This window comes from Lacerta agilis, chromosome 3 (genome assembly GCF_009819535.1).
Source record: "Lacerta agilis isolate rLacAgi1 chromosome 3, rLacAgi1.pri, whole genome shotgun sequence".
Lineage (NCBI taxonomy): Eukaryota > Metazoa > Chordata > Lepidosauria > Squamata > Lacertidae > Lacerta > Lacerta agilis.
In genome coordinates, this window is record NC_046314.1 from 11,678,972 (window position 1) to 11,701,714 (window position 22,743).

Below are 22,743 nucleotides of genomic sequence, written 5' to 3' on the forward strand. Positions count from 1 at the left end.
GCGCTATTGATGCTGCATTTAGCTATAAGGAAATGGACAGCAGTAGTGCATCAAATGGATCCACGAGCTGAATACAAGATATATTATTTTCTAATGTCAACACGGGTCTATGCTGGATAACATATTGACTAGTATTCTTGGACCTGAGGAAGGCCACTTAGTTTTTTAACCTCACACCTGTCCACCCTTTTGCAGCAGGGCAAGGCAGCCCAGCTGCTTAAGATGGCAGTTGTGCAATAGCACAGGTGATTTACATCAGTGCAAGTGTGATATGAGAAGGGCTTGGGATGAGAGGTGCCAGTCATCCTATCCATGGTCCCAGGACTGGAAGCCTCACCATGAACCCATGCAAAGCCATGTTTCAAAAGCTTGGCTAATAACTCATTGTCGGGCTCACTTTTATACGGCCAACAGCACAAGCATTCCCTTCCACATCCAAGTAAATAAAGTGTACTGATTACATCGGCCCTGAGTGCTCACTAGAAGGACAGATCCTGAAGTTGAGGCTCCAGTACTTTGGCCACCTCATGAGAAGAGAAGACTCCCTGGAAAAGACCCTGATGTTGGGAAAGATGGAGGGCACAAGGAGAAGGGGATGACAGAGGATGAGATGGTTGGACAGTGTTCTCGAAGCTACTAACATGAGTTTGGCCAAACTGCGGGAGGCAGTGAAGGATAGGCGTGCCTGGCGTGCTCTGGTCCATGGGGTCACGAAGAGTCAGACACGACTGAATGACTGAACAACAACAACAACAACTGATTACATAAGCTACACAAGATAGTATGCTTCCTCTTCAGAACAAACCTTTCCAATACAGTGGTGCCTTGGTTCTCGAATTTAATCCATTCTGGGAGTCCGCTCGACTCCCGAAACAGTTTGAAAACCAAGGTGTGGCTTCCGATTGGCTGCAGGAGCTTCCTGCACTCAATCAGAAGCCACGTCGGACGTGCAGCTCCCGAAAAACATTTGCAAACCGGAATACTCATTTTTGGGTGTGCGGCATTCAGGAGCCGATTTGTTTGGGAGCCAAGCCGTTCAAACTACCAACGTACCACTGTACAAGGTATCCCCATACCTGCATCTAATGGACTCTTAATTCTTCTAAGACACAGGATCTCCTGGTAAAAAACGTTATCTCCTGGAGAATGCATAGGCACAACAGACAAAAGAGCAGATCACTAACCCAGCACCACTGCAAGGAACAACACAGGGGCGAGAACAGGATTGTGACTAAGTGCTTGAGGATAGGATAGCAACTAGCTTGCACAGATAAAAGTAGATGAGTGGTGGAAGCTGTTTTGACTGCAGCATAGGGCTGGTCAGCAGCATTCAAATTTCACATAACTCATCTGGCTTCAGCACCAACAGGGTTTGGATACGATGGAAAGTATTCTTGAATTTGTTATCAGAAACGTAACTTCTTGGGAAACTGGTGGTGTGGAATTAATAGTATGGGTATACTGGACCAGTGGTAAGAGGAGTAGGTTTATTCCATTCTTGCTAAATTTAGTGGGGAGAGAGAGATGATATGCGGTGGTTTTGGTTTTTTTAAAAAAGCTAATTCCCCCCCAGCCCAGCTTCTGATTTCTTTCTGCATGGTGTGCCATGATAACATCTTGAACTAGGAGCAGTTAACTAAGACAAAAATACATTAATGATGATCAGCTTAATTTACTTTCTGATTTGTTACAATTGGTAAACATCTGGCCAAGGTCATTCATACCCATACCTTTAAAAACCCAAAAAACAATCATGACATTTTAAGGGACATTTCTGCTCTCTAGAATACAAGGGATGTAAAACATGTACATTAGTGCAGAATGTGAGCCCAGACTGCAAAGGAATCCAGATGTGGTGGACTGGTAAATTGAGTTTGCATCTAATTTAAACATGGAACAACAGTGAAATTGCTAACTTTTAATCTGGGGACATTATGGTAGTGGATTGAAAATTACTGTTCTTTTTAAGTAAAACATTAAATGGACAGATTGGAGGCACTTACGTTGCATAGTAGGGAAACTATGATGATGCTATGGTGTCGTTACAAAATCTAAATAAGTCTCTCCACCTTGATTCTCTAGTGTTAAATGCAGTGCCGGATTTACGTATGAGCTAAACAAGCCACAGCTTAGGGCCCCACTATCTTACACCCCCCCCCCAAAAAAAAATTAAAGGAAAAAAAACCTGGACGTACATTTCCAAAATATAAGATAAAAAACAAAATAATTAAACCTACATACAGCAACAGTGTTTTGTGTTGTGTAGGCTCCTATTTGTTGTGTGCAAATAGCTTTAGATACCTATTAGGTCCATAAATTACCATATAGCATATATTCCACACACAAAACAGCGACAATTTGTTGTTGACAAAGGACATATAAAGGGACATGTTATGTATTGAAGTTCTCACCCTAGGCCACTAGGGGTGTGTGTATATAGTTCATTCTGCTGCAGTTTTCACTCAGGTCCGCATATGCAAAAGAAGGATTGTAAAGTGACGTTCAGGGATAGGGTAACTACAGAAAGTTGTTACTGTTGTTTTGTAGCTGAGTTTTATATAAGCAGGCTGCTGAGGCCTTCAGCTCAGTTCTGTTCCAGCCTGAGAATAAACAAGAGCTGTTTGAAAATCACTGTGTCGTCTGCTGTGTCCACCCACGACTTAACTGGACATATAAAGGGCCCCATTACCTTCAGTAGCTTGGGGCCTCATCAAACCTAAATCCAGCCCTGGTTATACCATGGAATATGTGCTTACATGTGTACTATTTCAATCCTTTCAAGCTTTTCATAAAATTATCTGAAGAACTGAGACAATGTGATAGAGACAGTTACAAGAAATGTATAGCTAACTACCCCTCGGTTCATATTATCTCTACCCTTCAGACTTCCCTTTGCGGTAATGTCAGCTGGTCTTCTTTCACGAAAGTTACTGCACTATTTGTCAGTAATTATTTGTCCACCCAGAAACAATGGTTGTTTGGTTCGTATACCTTTTCAGACAGTAAAATGGCTGGTGTTGTATAGTTTGCTCCTTCGTTATACTGTACAAATGCTTCCAAGATTTACACAACAGTGCTTTGAGGAATTAATGAAAACCCCCATTGAAAAACAAACAAAACAACCCTAGATTGTGGAAATAACCTTAAAAATACGTTAAAGGTTTAGAGATTATGTGGAGTTGGAATAGAATGGAGTATCTCGTGATCTGTAGGATATAGTATGAAAGCAGACTCCCTAAGTTTCATGAAAAATGGTTCCCACACACTTTCTATATTCTTAAAACAAAATACCTCAAGCCTTGCTGAGGTGTTTGCATCTATCTGAAGTGTGTGGAGGATGGAGCGCAGTCACAAATGCCAGCTCTTCCCCAAACAGCCCTGTTCCCACAGGCTGCAGCCTCATATCTTCAGGCATTAAGAAGAAGGTATGGAGGGCAAATCTTCTGTTCAGCTGAGTGTGTTTGGAATCCTCCACACAGGCAGGAACCCTGTGTGACACTGAGGATTCTGAGTGTGGTCCAGGTAGGTTCATATGGAAAGAGGCGGTCCTTGAGGTATTGCGGTTCTGACCTGTTTAAGGCTTTATAGGTCAAAACCAGCACTTTGAATTGAGCCTAGAAACTAATTGGTACCCTGTGCAGTTGGAGCAGGATCAGTGTAATATGCTCAAACTATCTTGCTCCGGTGTGCAACCTGGCTGCTGAATTCTGCACTAGCTGAAGTTTCTGAACCATCTTCATTCCTGCTTCCCCAATCATCCCCACACTTCAGAGGTAGTCCTATGTAGAATGCATTGCAGTAATCCAACCTTGTTACTGTTTTCCATGAATGCTTACAAAGTTGTGGACTCTGTATATATAATGCCTGTATTATCAGAATATGACATCCCCAGATTTTGCTAGACTACAGCCCCCTTCAACCTCTGACCATTGGCCATGCTGATGGGTGCTGAAGTTCAGGAACATCTGGACAACATCTAGATGACTACAGCCCCCCCCCCACCCATTTCATTGCTACATGCCCTGTTATATATGTGCTGAAGGTTTGCGGGATATAAGGATTGTAAAGAAAAATAAAATCTATTATTGGGGCGTTTATATCCTCATGATATCTTCGGTCTCAGATTTTTATTTACTGATTCAGTTTCATAATTTAATTTAGCAATCCAAGACTTTTAAAATGTGTTTGTGTCATAGAGCTTCTGAGAGAGGCTAATGTCTGGCACATTATACATCATCATAAACTCAGATGTTTTGAGCACCAGTTTGAGGCCCCACCTCTCTCATTGTTATTGGTTATCTTTTGGGGGGGGCGGCGGCTGAGAATGGCCTATTTCTCTGCAATCTGTGAAGATCGTCAGGATATTGTGACTAAACTAGTTATACTTCTGATGACGCTAGCATGAACACCAGTTTAAAAATATTGTTGTCACTTTGCTGTTCAGTTTGACAACACACTCCTGTTGAGAAATAGCATATCCTGTGTGTGAATGAATTTTGAATTCTCAGTACCTGATAGGTGCAAAGTCATTAAACCAGCACACACTTGGGCCATGGCTGTCCTCCGTGTAACAGGCATTCTCTTAGTCTGTCATTTCCCCCTGCCTCCAACAAGTAGATTTGACAAAAGTAAAGTGATCTCACTGTGCTGCAGTTTGACTCTCCTAATTGTTTCTTTATGCCACAACTGAGTAAATATGGGAGACTGAGATCTAAAGCGCCGTGAATTCATTTCCAAGCCCCTTGTAAGATACAATGGTTTTACAAAGATGGGTGTAATTTGTATTGCCAGGTCAGCTATCCCCCCCACTCCCATCAAAATCTACTGAAGGTAATGGGTCTCTTTATATGTCCAGCTGTCCTTTGTCAACAACAAATTGTCGCTGTTTTTTGTGTTGAATATATGCTATATGGTGATTTATGGCCCTAATAGGTATCTAAAGCCATTTGCACATAACAAAATATGTATTTTATCAAAGTAATTGTTGAACTGAAATACAATTAAGAAGAAGTATGTTAATAGTGAAATACAGGGGTGCCCCGCTAGACGAAAATAATTCGTCCTGCGAAATTTTCTGTCTAGCGGGTTTTTCGTCTAGCGAAGCAGCAATGCAAGCCGCGTTTTCGCTAGACGAAAAAAAAAGTCGAAAAATTTTCGTCTTGCGAGGCAGCCCCATAGACTTTTTCGTCTTGTGGGGCTGCCTTCCGCTAGACGAATGCCTTCGTCTAGCGAGTTTTCCGTCTAGCGAGGCATTCATCTAGCGGGGCACCACTGTACAATTAAGAAGTATATGGGAGGGGCAAGAGAGTGGGGCCCTAAGCTATAGCTTGTTTAGCTTATACGTAAATCCAGCACTGCGTGAAAGTCTGCAGTGGGGACCTGCCTCTTGTTCTTGCATACATGGGTACACACCAAATTCCAGATGTTCCCCTTATTTGGCGATCACTCATAGCCGAGTAAGATTGTCTTCCATAAACACAGTTTTAACAGTGAATCCATAAGTGACTGTGGAGGCCAACTCTGGATCCACACGTGCTTCCACAGTGGCGACATAGGTTTCCAGGTGGGAGTTGATCACGGTGAGGGTTTGCCAAGCGTACCTTCCTCTTGGCACGTTTCTCCCTTTCGTCCTGAGTTCGAGCGTCTTCAAAACCCACTACACCTTTGGTAAAGGCTGTTCTCCAATTGGAGCACTTGCAGGCCAGTTGTGTCTCCCAGTTGTCGGTGTTTATACTACATTTTTTTTAAAAAAAAATTGCCTTGAGAGAGTCTTTGAACACCTTTTGTTGACCACCAGCATTACGCTTACCATTTTTAAGTTCCCTTCTAATGCACAAGAGAGGCAGTGGCAGATGCAGGAACATGATAGGGAGAACACGGCCAGTGACCGCCGTCCCCACTCTCCATCATGTGAGTCTAATCACGTAGGGAATCAAATAGGACTATAGTGATAGACCATTTTGGCATAACCAAGATAGCCTAGACCCACATCCTTCTGAAGTGTTAGATAAACTTCTAACTTCTGTTACATAAACAGATGCTAACCCCAGCCAGCTTTTAGGCAGCTTTTAGCTAATGTTCCAAATACCCACCCTTATTTGACTCCATGCAAATAACCGCTCTCTGTCACATCTAAGGATTTACCCACGTCCAAAACAAGCCTGAAATGTGTTAAGCTAAATAACAGAGTTTTGTGGAAAGAAAGCCTGTAAAAAAATAAAAAAGGCTGTCAGGCAATACGTGGCTATTTTAATTATACAAAATGATCCACAAAAGCCATAGCTTTAGGCGTACAGTCGGGCCCTACAAAGACAGAATCTTCCATGCAGGCTGCTGTTTGTTCTCCCTCAGGCAGCAGATGTAAAAGTGGAAGGAGAGATTCTGAAGACGATAAAAGTAAATCAAGCTTAGAATAACTTAATTGCTAGTGGGGCTTCCTCAACTCTTTTAAAGTTTTTTAGAACATGAGAAAACATGGCTTTGTGCCTGAGACGTTATCGAACTGCTTATGTTTGTGTGTTAAATCGTTTTTTTTAAAAAAAAATCAGAAAGAGAAATGTGTTCTTTAAAAAGAAGGAATCCTCATTGCCTGTTCTTCTTCCTTCTTCCCTGCCGCCTCCCATAGGAAGTAATAGAAGCTATTGCTGAATGTGCATTTAAGACGTCTCCTTTCCCTATCCTTCTCTCTTTTGAAAATCACGTGGATTCGTAAGTAGCCAAACTATTTTCGTAAGCAGTATTGTGGAATAAATATTAGCCTGCATATGTTTCATTGATGCTGCTGAACGATTGAAGTTCGTGGTGAAGAAACGCTGGCATTCCCCAAGTGTGGTGGAAGTGGTTTGGATACGAGTTTGCTGCATTCCATATTTCTTTGCAGAGAATGTGCGCCAAAACCACTTTTCAGCATGCTTGAACAGCATCTTTTTGGGCCATGGGCCCCGTTGCCAGTCAACTGCCCCTCCGAGGACAAAATGCCACCGGGGATCATGGCCAGTGTATATATATACACACGGACACTGCACATAAAACACAGATACACACATGTACCCTGATCCCATATGCACACCCTCCAACATTCCTCAGATGAACATAGGGTTAGATTTGCAGCCTTTGTCCATATAGGTTACCTCTAGCAACTTATGCACAAAATCAGCAAACACATTGGGGGGTGGGGAAAACAAAAGGAAGCAGCTGTACTGTAGCCACTGATTTTAAATCAGTGACTATACAATATGCCTATTGCAAAGCAATTTATGTATTAATTTTTGTATGATATCTGCACGTTTAAAAGAAAGCACTCATAGCAGGTGTATGCGCCTCGATGTGGGTTAAACAGGTGGACAGAAGGAAATCCACTTGACAGCCCATTTTCAAACAGATTTCTGGAAACCTTGCCTTTTAAAGAGCAGGCAGACAACTTTATCTCAGATCATAGCCCTGTGGTGCTTAGTGCTAAGGTTGGGGAGAAAAGATGTCTCTGACTGCTCTATAGAGGAGATCTGGGCCATGAGTTAGCCAACACTTAGAATATATGAATAGGTTTCTCCTAAGTAGCAGACTTGTTTGAAAAATCACCCTTGTTGTTGACATGCCAGAATCAAGAAATGTACAAACACAGAACAAGGCTAGTGGCACTATATATCAGTCTTTTGCCAAAACTTTTGGATAAAATGTATGAGCAAAACTTATTGGAAAGCATATGTAATTGTTATTTTCTGCTCTCTCTCTCTCTTTTTTGGAAACCTGTAATAAAAGGGCCTGGAGACAAAAAGCCAGCCAGATCATTGGTGGTTCTGGTACTCCTTCTAGGGCTTAGAAATAATACCTCATCTTCTGAAATTAATTTAAGATGAGATCAGTGTCTAATAAAACAATTTCTCACCCACAAGCTGAAACCATAATTGAAACTGCTTCCTCCAGGAGATTTTCTGATGGTACAGAGATTCAGAGTGTCATTTGCTTTGCAGATGGACTCTGAACATTTGCTCTCAGCCAAAAATTACATTTAATGTGCAACCCTCAGTACACACACAATACTGTTGGGCAAGCTTGTGCCATTAAAAATGCATGTGCGTTTAAATTATATTTCCAGTTTGCATCGAGTTTCTCAATGAGTACTAGGGTATTTCAGTTAATGTTGCTCATAATCCCAACAACTGTTGCAAAGCACCCAAGTAGCCTCAGGGCATAGGGGAAAGAAGGTGGCAAGAACTGGGAAATTTGGAGGAAAACTTCAACATTTATTTTATGCCTGCTTTCTAGGCTTGACCCTGAGCAACGATGTGAAACCGAGAAAACTCTGAAATCTAAGGCAGGAACCACAAACCTACATACAGGAGTAGAATAAAGATATTTTTGTTTAACAGCATGCAAATGTCACATTCATTTTCTGCATTTTCTTAAACACATATTACTTGCCTGAATGTGAGGCATGTTCAGCTTTTTCAGTTTACCACTGCAGATGTCTGAGAACATTTATTGTATTTTTAATGTAAAAATGTATGTGAAAAAGAACTGTCACAAGAGTCGGAATAATCGTGTAACGACCCCATATCAGTGAGAATAATTTAGGAGGATAGGTTCAAAAGCATTATGTCTCTTCCTCTCGTTAAAGGATATTACATTTTCCATTACTGGCACTTCCGATGCTATGAATAACCCTAATTCCCTGTTTTCTTCCCTTTTCAGCCCTAAGCAACAGGCAAAAATGGCAGAATATTGCAGATTAATATTTGGTGATGCCCTGCTGATGGAGCCACTGGAAAAATACCCAGTAAGTTGGTCCTCTTCGGTAAAAAAAGAAGAAGAAGTAAAAATATAAAGTATTGATTTACAATTTTGAACTTTCCGTTGCTTTCCATATAGCACCTCTAAATAGACTCTTCTTTATTTTGCACGTTATAGTGAGTGTGCTAAGGTGTCATAAATTATATACTATTTTTAAGTCAGTTGTAAAAATACTACGAAGGGTAACTTTTTTATTAAAAAAAATACACTTTTATATAATGCATGCTTTAACAGAAGAAACTGTATCTACAAAGATTTTGAAAATAACCATCTTTACAATTGCTTTGTTAACACTTGAATTGTTTCACCAAATGACAACCCATTCAGTCTTGGGCAAGAAGACAGGAGCTTCTAAAAGCTGGCCGCGGGTTTGGTCAGATGTATATAAGATCTAAATGGCATATTGATGACAATTGTTTGGCAGCACCTTCTTACCCCTGCCGCAAGCCCAATTCATCCACCAGCAGCCCAGCAAATAACACATTGTACTTTGTAAGATGTTTAGCAAAGAGTCACCACAACAGGTGTCTAGCTTTGTACCATATAAAGTGAAGGGAATCATAGCATCAACAAGAGCATTACTTGCACTATTGTGAAATAAATTAATCACATGCTTGCAGAGTCCACTCTGACAACAACAACAACAACAACAACAACAACAACAACAACAACAACAAATTATTTATACCCCGCCCATCTGGCTGGGCTTCCCCAGCCACTCTGGGCAGCTCCCAACAGAATATTAAAAACACGACAAAACACCAAACATTAAAAACTTCCATAAACAGGTCTGCCTTCAGATGTCTTCTAAAAGTCAGATACAGTCGTACCTTGGTTTTCGAACAGAATACATTCTGGAAGTCTGTTCGACTTCTGAAATGTTTGGAAACCAAGGTGTGGATTCCGATTGGCTGCAGGAGCGCCCTGCAGCCAATCGGAAGCCGCTCCGGACGTTCGGCTTCCAAGGCAAAGTTCGCAAACTGGAATACCTTACTTCCGGGTTTGCGACGTTAAAGTTCCAAGTTGTTTGCGAACTAAGCTGTTCGAAAACCAAGGTATGACTGTAGTTGTTTATTTCCTTGACATCTGATGGGAGGGCGTTCCACAGGGCGGGTGCCACTGCCGAGAAGGCCATCTGCCTGGTTCCCTGTAACTTCACTTCTCGCAGTGAGGGAACTGCCAGAAGGCCTTTAGAGCTGGACCTCAGTGTCTGGGCTGAATGATGGGGGTGGAAATGCTCCTTCAGGTATATTGATTACCTGGGCTGCCACAGATCCCTGAACATCTTGCTTGTGAAGCAAGGAAATGGCATCCTTGCCAAGGAAGAGGTTAGTGGCTTCACAGATGTGCACAGAGTATTGTGTGCCAGCCCACCACATATGGGGTGGGAGTATTACCTGAACTTGCAACTGAGTAAAGTAATTGTACTCTGCCATGCACACATTTCCCCATAAGTGCAGTGCTTCTTCTGTGGGGGGGGGGGATCCCCAAGTAGTTGTTTTCCTAACTGGGACACAGGAAGCCTCCTGAAATCAAGAAATGTTGGACATGAGCGTTCCTCAGCTGTAACGGAAAGTCGGCACGGTGACAAATCAACTGGCAGAGCTGTCCCTTTCCACAGGCAGAAGAAGAGGGCGTGTCTAGGCAAAAGGAAGGAGCAGGGCCATATGGATGCAAGATGTGCTTTAAGGCCCCTGCGAAACGAATATGAGTGAAGCCTTACAAAGGGCAAAATATTATATCACCAAGGTGCAACAGCCGCCTCAGGCAGCAGATCCGGCCTCGAAGGAATGTGCCAGCCACTGCTGCTGCCGCAGTGGCAGTGATGGTTGTGGCATGCTTTTCAGTGTCCGCATCTTCTGCCTCCTTGGCAGCCTCCCCCCCCCCGCCCCGTGCCACCTCCGCAGTGGCCACTTGGCGGATAGGTGGCACTGCTGATCTCCTCCCACTCTGAGAGAGGAAATGGTGGGGGCTGCCCTCTGGGGTCTCCTGGGCTCTGCACCCACCCGCCATGATTCACAGCGGGCCTGTTCCCACCCCCACCCCCCGGCAGCCTTTTATTCCCACTTCAATCATAGGGTAAGATTGATTTAATTTTCTTCTCCCCACCCCCTGTTCCCGATGTAGATTTCACTCTCCTCTTCTTTCCTGGGGAGGGCGACGCCACTTTGTGTTTGGCCTCAGGTGCCCAAATGTCTTGGGCCGGCCCCGACGTGAGGAAATGGTGCTTTAGAGAGACGCAGCTTTACTGCCAGTGTCTTTTCCTTTCTCAGCTTGAACGTGGCGTTCATCTTCCAAGCCCGGCAGAACTGATGTACAAAATCCTGGTGAAGAATAAAAAGAAGTCCCAGAAGTCTGCGGATGGCAGCGGGAGGAAAAAACTGTCTGAACAGGCTTCGAATGCGTGTAGCGATGCTTCCAGCGGGTTTGAGCCCTCTTCTCCTGGAGCCGGTAAACAAACACACTTTCCCTGCAATATATTGTTTTATAAAGAAAGGGGGGGGGAGCACATGTTACAAAACTACAACCACTTTTAAATGCACATAGACACAAATATCCTCTGCGTAATGCAAATGCAATCCACTAGTTCTAGGTGTATCTGAAGAAGTGTGCATGCACACGAAAGCTCATACCAAGAACAAACTCAGTTGGTCTCTAAGGTGCTACTGGAAAGAATTTTCTATTTTGTTTCCACTAGTTCTGATAGTCATAGCTATCCCCGACTTCTTTAAAAAAGATATGGTACACATTGTTGGACAGGGATGCCCAGATTTTGTATTGTAGGAAGCTACTTTATTTTCCAGATGGTGGCCTGACGGACAGATCCAAAGGTCTCTTCAAATGGTCACCTTAATAAAGGAGGTGCCATTTATGGCTTGATTCCTAATGCTCACGTGCAAATTTAATCATTTACATATTGCACGTGCTACACAGAAAATCGAAAGGGACCAGCATGTATTAGGATATCTCTTTGTTGTCACTCTAAAACACCTTTTAAAAAAAAAAATCCTTGCAAGTGAAACTCTTGACAAAATTTGAAAATGGCTTGATATTGAAATTTGAGAGGGGTGGAAATTTTGCTTTTTTGGGGGGGGGGCAGGATTATTCCACAGCAGGCCAGCTGAGCACCTCTAATGGAGGGAATCAATACAGCCAAATCCTTACTGTTGCTACTTCAATATTGCTCCACCTCAACCTTTGTGCCAAGTGAGGCAAAGCTCATGATTCTTGCCTGCCTTCTGCCACTGTGTCCAACTCCCTGCAGTCAGTTTCCATGACAGCAGCATATTTCTTTTTATGTCAAACCATACCAAAAAAAAATTCTTCGTTCTTCACTTGTTAGCGTCCATTCAGAAGCTTGTGCTGTCTTTTAGCATCAACAGCAAGACACCATTCCTGAAGTCTGTTGGAGCAAGGCCTCATTTCTCCACGTCTGTACCCCAAGAAGGATACCATCATTATTTCAGGGCATAATATAAGACTTGAAGCTTTGGACTAATAATTTCTTTTCCCACACACACAGCACAGCCCTTCAACAAGAGAATTCCAACAGTGTTGCACAAACACACACACACAGAAGTAAAGTGTGGCTGGGGAAGGAAGTGTCCTTTCAAAATTGGCTGCTAACTGATAGATGATGTTATCACAAATATTACATGCTATACATTTCTTCTGGTCCCCACTTCATCCCAGCTGCGAAATAGCTCCTTTGTTCCACAGAACAGCATGGCATCCATTCAGCAACGTTGCTTGAGTAACAGAACTTTGAGAAGCGTTCGTCCTCCCCCCCTCTCTTGAAGAACAGTTCCTTAAAACTTTGCACCGCTTTGCTCAGCTCAGCTACAAAAGAGGCTATTCAGGAGGAGCAGGGAGCACAAGCTAAGTGTATGCCCAGATCGGTGCCTAGCTGAGAGTCAGAAATGAATGAATCTCCAGGTTCTACACATAAGCACATTCTCTGTGCTGTTTCACTGCTAAAGCAATAGTCCCCCCCCCCTGAGCATGAAACAAAGCCCTCAGGAACTGAGGAAGTCAACAGTGGGGAGATAGATAGATAGATAGATAGATAGATAGATAGATAGATAGATAGAGACTCAAGTCTTTAAAATGGGGAAAGGTAGGAGAAATTTGTCTTTTGAGGGGCTCGTTGTATTCTACAGGATGAAGTGGCCTAGAGTTTTCCTTTGTGCCTTTTCTCCCTCTCCTTCTTTTTTAAACTTAAAAAAAAAATTTCAGTGCTTATGACCTGACTTCTTCTGTGCTAGTCTGGCAAAAAAAAAAGGAACTTGACGCATCCCTCATGTTGACTGTTGCTGCTTTTTTTTTAAACAAGCTAGTATTATAAGTGGGGGGGGGGAGAGAGGAGAGGATTTGATTCAGACCCTCCTCACTTCACCCATTTAACAAATCCTTCCCCATCCCATCCATAGCTGTCAACCCTCCCTGCTGTTTCCCAGTGCTATAATAAGGGAATTTCCCACAAAAAAGGGAAAGGTTGACAGCTGTGATCCCATCCCCACTGGCAATTACACTCAGAGGGGGTTTGCCATTGAGCAAGGCTTTGCTTTTAAAAAGGGAAATTAAAAGAAACAAAAAAAAATGCTGCCACTTCAATCTACAAAAGTACAGCAAACCCACCCTTACTGGGGAAATTTCTTTGGAATTTCTTCTTTCTGCTACTTTCTTGAAAGCCACCAAAAAGTAACCAAAGTTTAACTGTGAAAATGGGGAATGGGAGTTTTGGCACTGCATAACTTGTAAGTATGGCTAAATATCATAATGATAACAAAAAAAAAAATCCTTCCAGTAGCACCTTAGAGACCAACTAAGTTAGTTCTTGGTATGAGCTTTCATGTGCATGCATACTTCTTCAGATACACACAAAAGCTCATACCAAGAACTAACTTAGTTGGTCTCTAAGGTGCTACTGGAAACAAAATAGAAAATTCTTTCCAGTAGCACCTTAGAGACCAACTGAGTTTGTTCTTGGTATGAGCTTTCGTGTGCATGCACACTTCTTCAGATACACTGAAACAGAAGTTACCAGATCCGTAAATATAGTGAGGGAGTGGGGAGGGGTATTACTCAGAGGGAGGTGGGAATGGGTGATCAGCTGATAGGTGTGGAAAACCTGTTGACGACTCTTAACGGCTGCAATTAGTCTTGCAGGGAAAGGCAAGGGGTGAGATGGCTAGAGATAGCTTTGTTAAGTATAATGAGATAAGAATCCAATGTCTTTGTTCAGACCAGGTTTCTCCATGGTTCTAAGTTTGGTGATTAGTTGCAATTCAGCCACTTCTCTTTCCAGTCTATTTCTGAAATTTCTTTGTATTAAGACAGCTACTTTGAGATCTTTTATAGAATGTCCTGGGAGATTGAAGTGTTCTCCTACTGGTTTCTCTGTCTTGTGATTCCTGATATCAGATTTATGTCCATTTAACCGTTGGCGTAGGGTTTGGCCTGTTTGTCCAATATAGAGAGCTGAAGGGCACTGTTGGCATTTGATTGCATACACAATGTTGGAAGATGAGCAATTAAATAGTCCTGAGATGGTATGTTTGATGTTACTGGAAGGCTTTTTCATTTTGTATTTTGTTTTGACTATGGCAGACCAACACGGCTACCTACCTGTATCATAATGATGTTATTGTTTGTTCATTAATGTATTGGAAGGGATAATGGCTCTTTTGGCCCACAGAGGAATGCTTTGAAAGCCAAAACACTACTAGACCAAGATACCATCTTGAGCCTATGGTACTGTAGTTGCATTTGGATGAAGCGAAATGATTCTGGTAACAACAGCAGCTTAAAGGTGTGACTATTGGGAGGCAGTTGACTGCACTGAGTTTCCTTTCTTCAAATAAAATGTTGCAGGGGAAGCAGAGATCGAGAGTGACGACGACGACGACGACGACGATGACTGCAAAAAATCATCAATGGATGAAGTAAGTGATGAATCATTTTTGAAGTCCTGGTGTGACTTTGAAAGTATGTTTACAGGTTTGTCCACATGGCACAGTCTTGCACTGCCATCTTGTGGATAGTGAGGGCCAAGACGCTGCCACAGAACCAGATATTTGCCACTGGATTATCGGGCTTATCTGAAGAGACCCCACATTTTAGAGCTGGCTTTATTTCGGGAATATGGGATCCTAGGTTGCACTCTGGCTCCATGCACTTTGAAGTTCATGTCTGCATCAAGAGTTTTCTCTCCTGCTGAGGTTTTGGGGGGCCTTGAGCTAAAATTACGTTGCTTTTGAGATGTCAGTATCACAGTTAAGGTGCATAAATGATACCGACCAAATTGCACAGGACATCTCCCCGGCCTCTGTGTGTTTCTCTGCGAATGTGTTTTGCAGCCATTGTTTTCTCTCTCTGCTGCTTCTGTTGCTTCGCTCCCTGCTTTGTGCTTTCTTAAGAGATCCTAACCAATCAGGATCGTGCAGCAAATAGGATAATGTCATGACACTCTATGCCATCTAGAAAGATTTGGGTGGCATCACTGAGAGCAAATAAAAAATGTAACGTTTTATTATTCATGGGGAATAAGGGCAGTGTTGCTGCTTTTTGGATTGTGTTGCCTTCAGTGTAAATGCACAAATTCTTCAGCCCGCTCCCTTTCGACACAATCCCTCAAAACTGGGGGCGCCTTACTCCACTGCCATGTTCGCACCATGCCTCCTTCGCAGCTCAACCATAGTTTAAAGCAAGAAAGCCCCTTCCGCCCTTAGAAAGGAGGGGGGGTTGCAGTGTAGCACGAGCCCTACACGTGCTCAGGGGATGCCAGCATCCCCCGGCACCATTGGGCGAGCTCTGGGTGCGGTGCCCAGCTGGCTGGCCAACCGGCTCAGCCAGCTAGGGCGTGCCCACCGCATTTAAGTGGGCACGCAGCCAGAGCTCGCCCTCTTTCTCCTGGGCTCCCGAACTCTCCAGCTTTACTGCTCTTCGGATCAAGTCTCGTCGCATCAGCATCGCGAGAGGAGAAGCGGCTGCCGCGGCTGGAACTCCTTTGCCGGAATCGCGCTTGCCTCTCGGCTCGCCGGGCTTACCTTTCTCGCTGAAATCACTCGCTCTCTGAAATCACTACCCAAACGGCGTTTTTAAACGCCAGCTTTCCTTCGCAGGTCTTGCTTTAAGGCGCGTTAGAGGATCGTCCGGAGGTGACCGCGAGCCGCCGCTTTGAGAAGCCAGGGAACTCCCGCTTTCGGTTTCCTTCCCCTGCTGATCACGGGACGCGTTGGCGGACCTGCGCACAGCGGTCGGCGCCTTGCCAGCAGCAGTGCTTCCGCTTTCGCTCCCGATCACCAGCTGTTCCCCCCGCCTTCCTCCTAGCGCCTTACAGCTGATCGGAGCAGCATTCCGCCGGGCTAGCCGCCTCTCGGCCGAGCACGCCTGTTTCGCCGCCCTCTGAAGCTGCTCCTCGCGACCCCGCGCGTCGCCGACCGGATCACCAGCTGTTCCCCCCGCCTTCCTCCTAGCGACTTACAGCTGATCGGAGCAGCATTCCGCCGGGCTAGCCGCCTCTCGGCCGAGCACGCCTGTTTCGCCGCCCTCTGAAGCTGCTCCTCGCGACCCCGCGCGTCGCCGACCGGATCACCAGCTGTTCCCCCCGCCTTCCTCCTAGCGACTTACAGCTGATCGGAGCAGCATTCCGCCGGGCTAGCCGCCTCTCGGCCGAGCACGCCTGTTTCGCCGCCCTCTGAAGCTGCTCCGAAAACAAACAAACCAACAAACCTCACATGAAACAAGAGTAACCGGAAAAGTTTGATGATTTGATATGGGGACCTGCAGTTCAGATCCCTTTGTCCTCATAGCACTTTCATTATGCTTAAAGCCATCTGCAGACAGTTTGTCGCTTGTCAGGAGTAAAAAAATCCACCAGGAGATTTCACCCCTTCCCCTCCCAAGAGGAATCAAAGGACAAGGGGGAGGTGTTGCCTCTGCCACCATCCAGAAAATAAGTAGCTGCAGGGGGCTTGCTCCCCTTCTTTCCTTCCAGAAAGAATTCCAACAGCCATTTGCCCCCCAAATAAGGAAAGTAATAAACAGTTAACGAATGCGGTCATTTGCTGTATGTGATACAGCCGTGGCAAGGAAAGGCCAGCCTGGCTTCCACTACTGACCCACAGGTTGATTTCATAGCTGTTCCTTCTTCCATCCCATGAAGGAGATTCTGACTAAACCCCAGGAAGAACTTTCTGACAGTAAGAGCTGTTTGATAATGAAACAGATTCCCTCGGGAGGTTGTGGACACCCCTTCTTTAGAGGTTTTTAAGCAGAGGTTGGATGGTCATCTGTCTTGGATGCTTTAGCTGAATTCTGGGGGGTTGGACTAGATGACCCTTGGGGTCCCTTCCAACTCTACAATTCTATGTTTCTAAGCACACCAGTACCAAGAAATACATCTGGCCCCAAATGGATGCAGGTGCCTATTATTTGTCCTCACTTCTTTGTCCTGGCATTATCAGACTGATTCTTCCCCCTGCACTCTATTTCCCTTGTTGGTGCCTTTCCTTTACGTTTGTACTCCTGAGTACATGAGTCTTATTTTCTGCAACAACCCAGCAGAGCTATGTGTTGAATTTTAATTGCTGCAAGCTGCTTAGGGAGACAAATTATGCCTGTAAAGCCCGTAAGAATAAAATAAATAGCTGGCTTACGTGGATTTCCTTATCATCCTAACTTGAGAGATGTTACGAGGTTTGAAAGTCTTCTAATGGCACCGAATGTTGTAGTTTGGTAATGTGTAGTAGAGATAGACAGCAGTAGCTCATTTTGTGCTCACAGAGGTTCAGTGCACCTGAATTTTGAATGAAAAAAATAAGAGTGGTAGACCCTAATCGGTAGACCCTCAGCTAATCGGCAGACCCTTTGAAATTCATGAGCATGACCAAGTTAGGGCTACTAACTTGGGTCTGCTCTGTGGAAACCTTAGTTGAACACCACCAATCGGCTATTAATGGATAATGTCAGAGGCCCTTTAAAAGATTATCCATAGTTGCACCTCTTGGTAGTCTTTATGAAGTTAACTTGGGGCAGTGGATACTTTGACAGAGATGTTGACCTTCGCCTGTCTCCTTTCTAGGGGACAGCTGGTAGCGAGGCCATGGCCACCGAGGAAATGTCAAACTTGGTGAACTACATACAGCCTGTGAAGTTTGAGTCATTTGAAACATCTAAAAGTGAGTATGGAAAGTGCCGCAGAACTACATTTCTTGGCAGGTGTCACTAGGGCTGGGCGGTGTTACGATACATCGCCCAGCACCAGTTTGTGGACCACATCATAAGAACCGTTTCAGAATAACTGAGCTGGCAAGGTATTGCAAAGCAGGGCCCTCAAACCTCCAGGGGGTGGTATTACTGTGAGCCCCCTGGCAGCTGGCTGCCTGTCTTCCCTTTCAGCTCCCTTTCACCTCCAATGGCAGAACAGTCCCACTCTGGGCCTTGGTGCCTTCCCATAACCGTGGTGTCTCTACCCGAAGCCTGAATCGCGGCTGGGCTGCTTCTTTCTTCTCCCTCTCTCTGTCTAAGGAGGAGTGGAAGGAGTTCGCCCTCCAAACACAAAGGCTCGCCTGCCTCCGAGGGCAGGAGTCTGCAGTGCACATAGCACATACCTCTTAATCTTCATAACCGCTCCTTTGCCTGATCTCCACCCTTCACCCATGCGATCGCCAATGACTGCTCCATCGCAGTGTTTAGCTGGTGACGCATCGCAATGTTGAAAACCAGGTGTCGCCCAGCCCTAAATTTCACAGCATTTTTAAAAAAGATTTAGAAAAGTCTGTTCAATTTCTGCAAGGGCAATGCAACCAACAATGGTTTTGAGACTTAACAATCTGTGAACCAAACAAGTGCTCAGTTACCTAAACGTTTACTCGATATGATAATAAAACGGTAGCCGCTTATGGAAGGAAGCACAGCTTGGTTTCTTGGTAGAGAATCAGGCTGGCTTAAACATTTGACTCAATAACATTTATTAGTAAGATGGAACAAAACAAAAACAAAAACAAAAAGGTTCATACCAATGTACCCTTAACTTGGAAGCAATCTGATTGCAAAAAGTTAATGGTACAATCAGTCAAAGCTAAGCGCTTTCGAACCCCATTGATCAAAACAGGAAGGATTTAAATATGCGTTTAACTCTTCTTCTCCGATCAATGAGAAACAAAGTGTGTACCTGTGATAGGATCTGTCATAAGTTTTTAAACGTAGAATTGTGCTAGAAGCAGGGGGTGGAATTCAAGGTCGTGCCACGACAAACTTTCCTTTTCTGCAAGCAAGGTGCAACAATCTGCCCTCTGCACAGGGCTTCCACTGACTGGTCTCCTTAGATGAATCCCACCCGCAGTCTTTATTGCTTTGTAAATGCAGTTTTCATTTACATGCACAACACAGCGAAGGAATGCAGAACTCGTCTTCTTGTGTACATTTCACTGTTGTTTTTTCCTCTGTTGTAAATTGCTTTGTTAGAAACCAATGGTCCATATTCATGACTTCCTGCTGCTTTTTGCTGAAGTGGCCTTGCTGGGAATGCACTTTGCAACATCTTGAGCAAACAAGCTGACGCCTTTTCCCTTACGTAGAGCAGAACACCCTTCGAGAGATCCTGTCCTGTTTCGCTTGGGTTTGACAGGCAATGGTGACCTCTGCTGCGGCCCTTTAAAAGGAAGTCTATAGCATTTGAATTTCAATGTTGCACACATGTTTCATAGGCACTGTGAGTAGAGCAGTTAAAAGTTGCAGATCTCTGTTCAGCTTCTCTGCTTAGCCGTCTCGGGCTACTTGCATTCCTGAAATATATTTGCACTAGACACAAACTGGTAATTGTTGGCCATAAATAGCAACGGTTAAAGAAGCTCTTCATACTCTGGACATTTTACATTATTCAGTGGTATGGTAGTCTCTAGTGTAACTATGTGTCTGCAAAGGTTTAGTTGGGCTGTGTGGTGTCTTTGTGCCTCCCATGCCAGTTCCAGATTTCTACTGCTGCCCACACTAGAGATTAACCATCCCTTAGTCACCATAAAAACATTAGGTTTAAGCCTAAATAATGGGGTTACAATTGCTGCCTAAGACTTAACATCCCAGAGAAATCCACATGGGAGAAATTTCAGTAGAAGCCAGCAAGACTTGTTTTTAAGTTAATAGGTTTGAGGATCAGGAGTTAAGTCTTTTCTGTCAATAATCTGAGTGTTATTCACATCAGTGAACTTTTTAAACTATTTGGCCGGCATGCTGCTTTTACAGCAAAATGGGTATAAAGGGCAACAGAAGTCTGGGCTTCAAGTCAGAACCCTTGAAGGGGGGATATATGGAAGTAAGAATTAGTGTCCGAATGGTGCAGCAAAGCTTTTCAAAGTGTTGACTCCATGCCACGAATGCCACATGACGCTCCACTTCTGGCATCAAAATATCATGACCTTGTAACGTGTTCTGTCAGTGCAAGGGTTTACACTAGCACAATGGAACTTGCCCCAGCCAGCATTGCCAGTGGTCAGGGTTGATTCCCTAACCCTGCCGTGGAACAATAGCAAAATGGGACAGAGGCGGCTGTGTGCATTTCTTTAGTTGTGGAATCCTCCCAAAGGACAACCAACGTCCAAGTAGAAAAACAGTACACTTTGAAACTAAAATGAATGAAAGCATTTTTGCACTTGCATCAGTTACCCCCCCCCCCATTACTAATTTCCCTCTCATTCTGCAATGCTCTTGTGTTGCTGGAAAAAAACTCTTTGTTGATTCTATAGATGCTATGATATGAGACTTTACATATAATCAGTAGCATTAAAGTTACATCTCTTCACCTTTGTTTTCTTTATTAAATTGCAGAACGGAACAAGAGTTTTGAAATGTCTTCCTTTGTGGAAACCAAAGCACTCGAGCAGCTCACGAAGTCTCCTGTCGAGTTTGTGGAGTATCTTTGACATTGATTGTTGGGGGGGGGGGGGATAATGTAGCAAATTGGTCACCACTCAGCAAAGCGGTTGGTGAAGGGTTGATTTGGGCCGAAGGGGCATGGTCTCCAGTTTTAAGCGGCCAGTCAGTGAAAATGAAAATATAAATTTCACACAAAATTAATTCCCATTCTTTTAGAAAGTGGAACCCATAAGACAAGTGGACCATATAAATAAATGGGGCTTCAGCTTCAAGTTGAATATTTGGCAACTTGATTTCATCTTATTTTCTCCAGATTGTTCTCTGTGTGAATAGCTTTCTTGTTGCTGCGTGGTACAATAGATATTTGATCATGGGTCACTTTTTATGTCTGCAACTGTGCTTGCATGATGCTTCACTGGGCTAGCTCAGTCTTAATCTCAGGGTTGTGGGTTCAAGCCCCATGTTTGGCAAGAGACTCGTGCATTGCAGAGGGTTGGACTAGATGACCCCCGTGGTCCCTTCCAACTCTGCAGTTCTATGATTCTAACAGCTAAACACTACGTAGTTCTTTTCCTAGGGGACTGCAGTGCAATTCAGCTTGTACAGTTGCAGTGCATGTGGTGCAGCAGAGCTGACACTTGTGTCACTGCTGCATACGGTTATGCAACCAATCTGTTAGACTCTGGAATCACTGATCAAATCAAATCAGAATGATCAGTTTCAGTTTTGGGCAGATACAGATGAAATCAGTGAAGCTCAGTATCTGTACAGATTGGATTCCATTGACACGGAGTGGTCTGTTTAAACCTATAGTTCCAAACAGTCCCTCAGAAAACCAGACAGTATGTCACTAAAATGTTGCAATTTATTAATTACAATACCATATAAAGAAAATGGGAGGAGGGGAGCTGGGCTTTGCCTATTGAGAGCTCCAGGGCTAGAATCTCACTCAACACTCTCAGGTTAGCTTTTCCGGTTGTATTTTATCTTAACCACTCACAATTTAGGTATAACAAAATGCAGCTGAGCCGAATTTATCCAAAAGGAACACGTGTTGATTCCTCAAACTATATGCCTCAGCTCTTCTGGAATGCAGGCTGTCAAATGGTTGCTCTTAACTTCCAAACTGTAGGTAAGTAATTCGCCCTACCACTTACTTTAGTTGTTGTGTATGGTTTCTGAAGAACTTGTCTAATTGGACAGCTCTTTTAAGAGACACTAGTTTATATCTAATGTTAATCAGACTAACCTAAGTTCTTTAATTTCAACGGGTCTCCTTTGAATAGAATTTAGTTGTATACAACCCACTAATTAGAATTCCTTCTATGTCCTGGGAAAGGATATTAATAATGGCAGGATATTTGAGTAAGCAAATAGAATTAGTGTTGTGGATATACACACTCAGAAATAGATTTTGGGGGGTGATCGTTCATTTGGTACTCTTTCTTGAATCACAATGCTAAAATCACAAGCATCATAATGTACAGGTTCATCCATTTATGCAATATATCTGTTGCTTTTGTAAAGGATTCCATTGCGGTCATTATGGAGCATGGTTGTGAACCCAGATTTTTTTTAAAAGTCCGTAGTATGTGGGGTCAACCATCAAATGAAAGGGCTTACTCCTCTATGAAAATGACTGCTGATTTTGATGACATTTGGCAGTCGGCAGTTCAAATCCCCGCAACAGGGTGAGCTCCCGTTGTTCGGTCCCTGCTCCTGCCAACCTAGCAGTTCAAAAGCACGTCAAGTGCAAGTAGATAAATAGGTACCACTCTGACAGGAAGGTAAATGGTGTTTCCGTGCACTGCTCTGGTTGGCCAGAAGCGGCTTAGTCATGCTGGCCACATGACCCGGAAGCTGTACGCCGGCTCCCTCGGCCAATAAAGCAAGATGGCAAGATGAGCGCGCAACCCCAGAGTTGTCGACGACTGGACCTAACGGTCAGAGGTCCCTTTACCTCTACCTTTAACTATAGCAGCCAGCTATCTAGTAAAACAGATATTAACTGTATCCTCACAACTAAATGTCAATTGGACCAGAAACAAGGACAACCAGTACTACCCTGAAAAGACA

At 43.9% G+C, this 22,743-nt stretch overlaps 1 protein-coding gene across 1 annotated transcript in view; it reads left to right on the forward strand.

The window, feature by feature from the left end:
• The window catches only part of PLCB1 (phospholipase C beta 1), a 454,706-nt gene that overhangs the window by 335,476 nt on the left and 96,487 nt on the right, over positions 1 to 22,743 (forward strand). Inside the window, 7 exon segments of the mRNA XM_033142844.1 lie at positions 6,626 to 6,708; positions 8,692 to 8,776; positions 11,064 to 11,241; positions 14,665 to 14,735; positions 17,876 to 17,972; positions 20,620 to 20,704; positions 21,675 to 21,799. Of these exon segments, the coding sequence (XP_032998735.1) occupies positions 6,626 to 6,708; positions 8,692 to 8,776; positions 11,064 to 11,241; positions 14,665 to 14,735; positions 17,876 to 17,972; positions 20,620 to 20,704; positions 21,675 to 21,799 (724 nt within the window).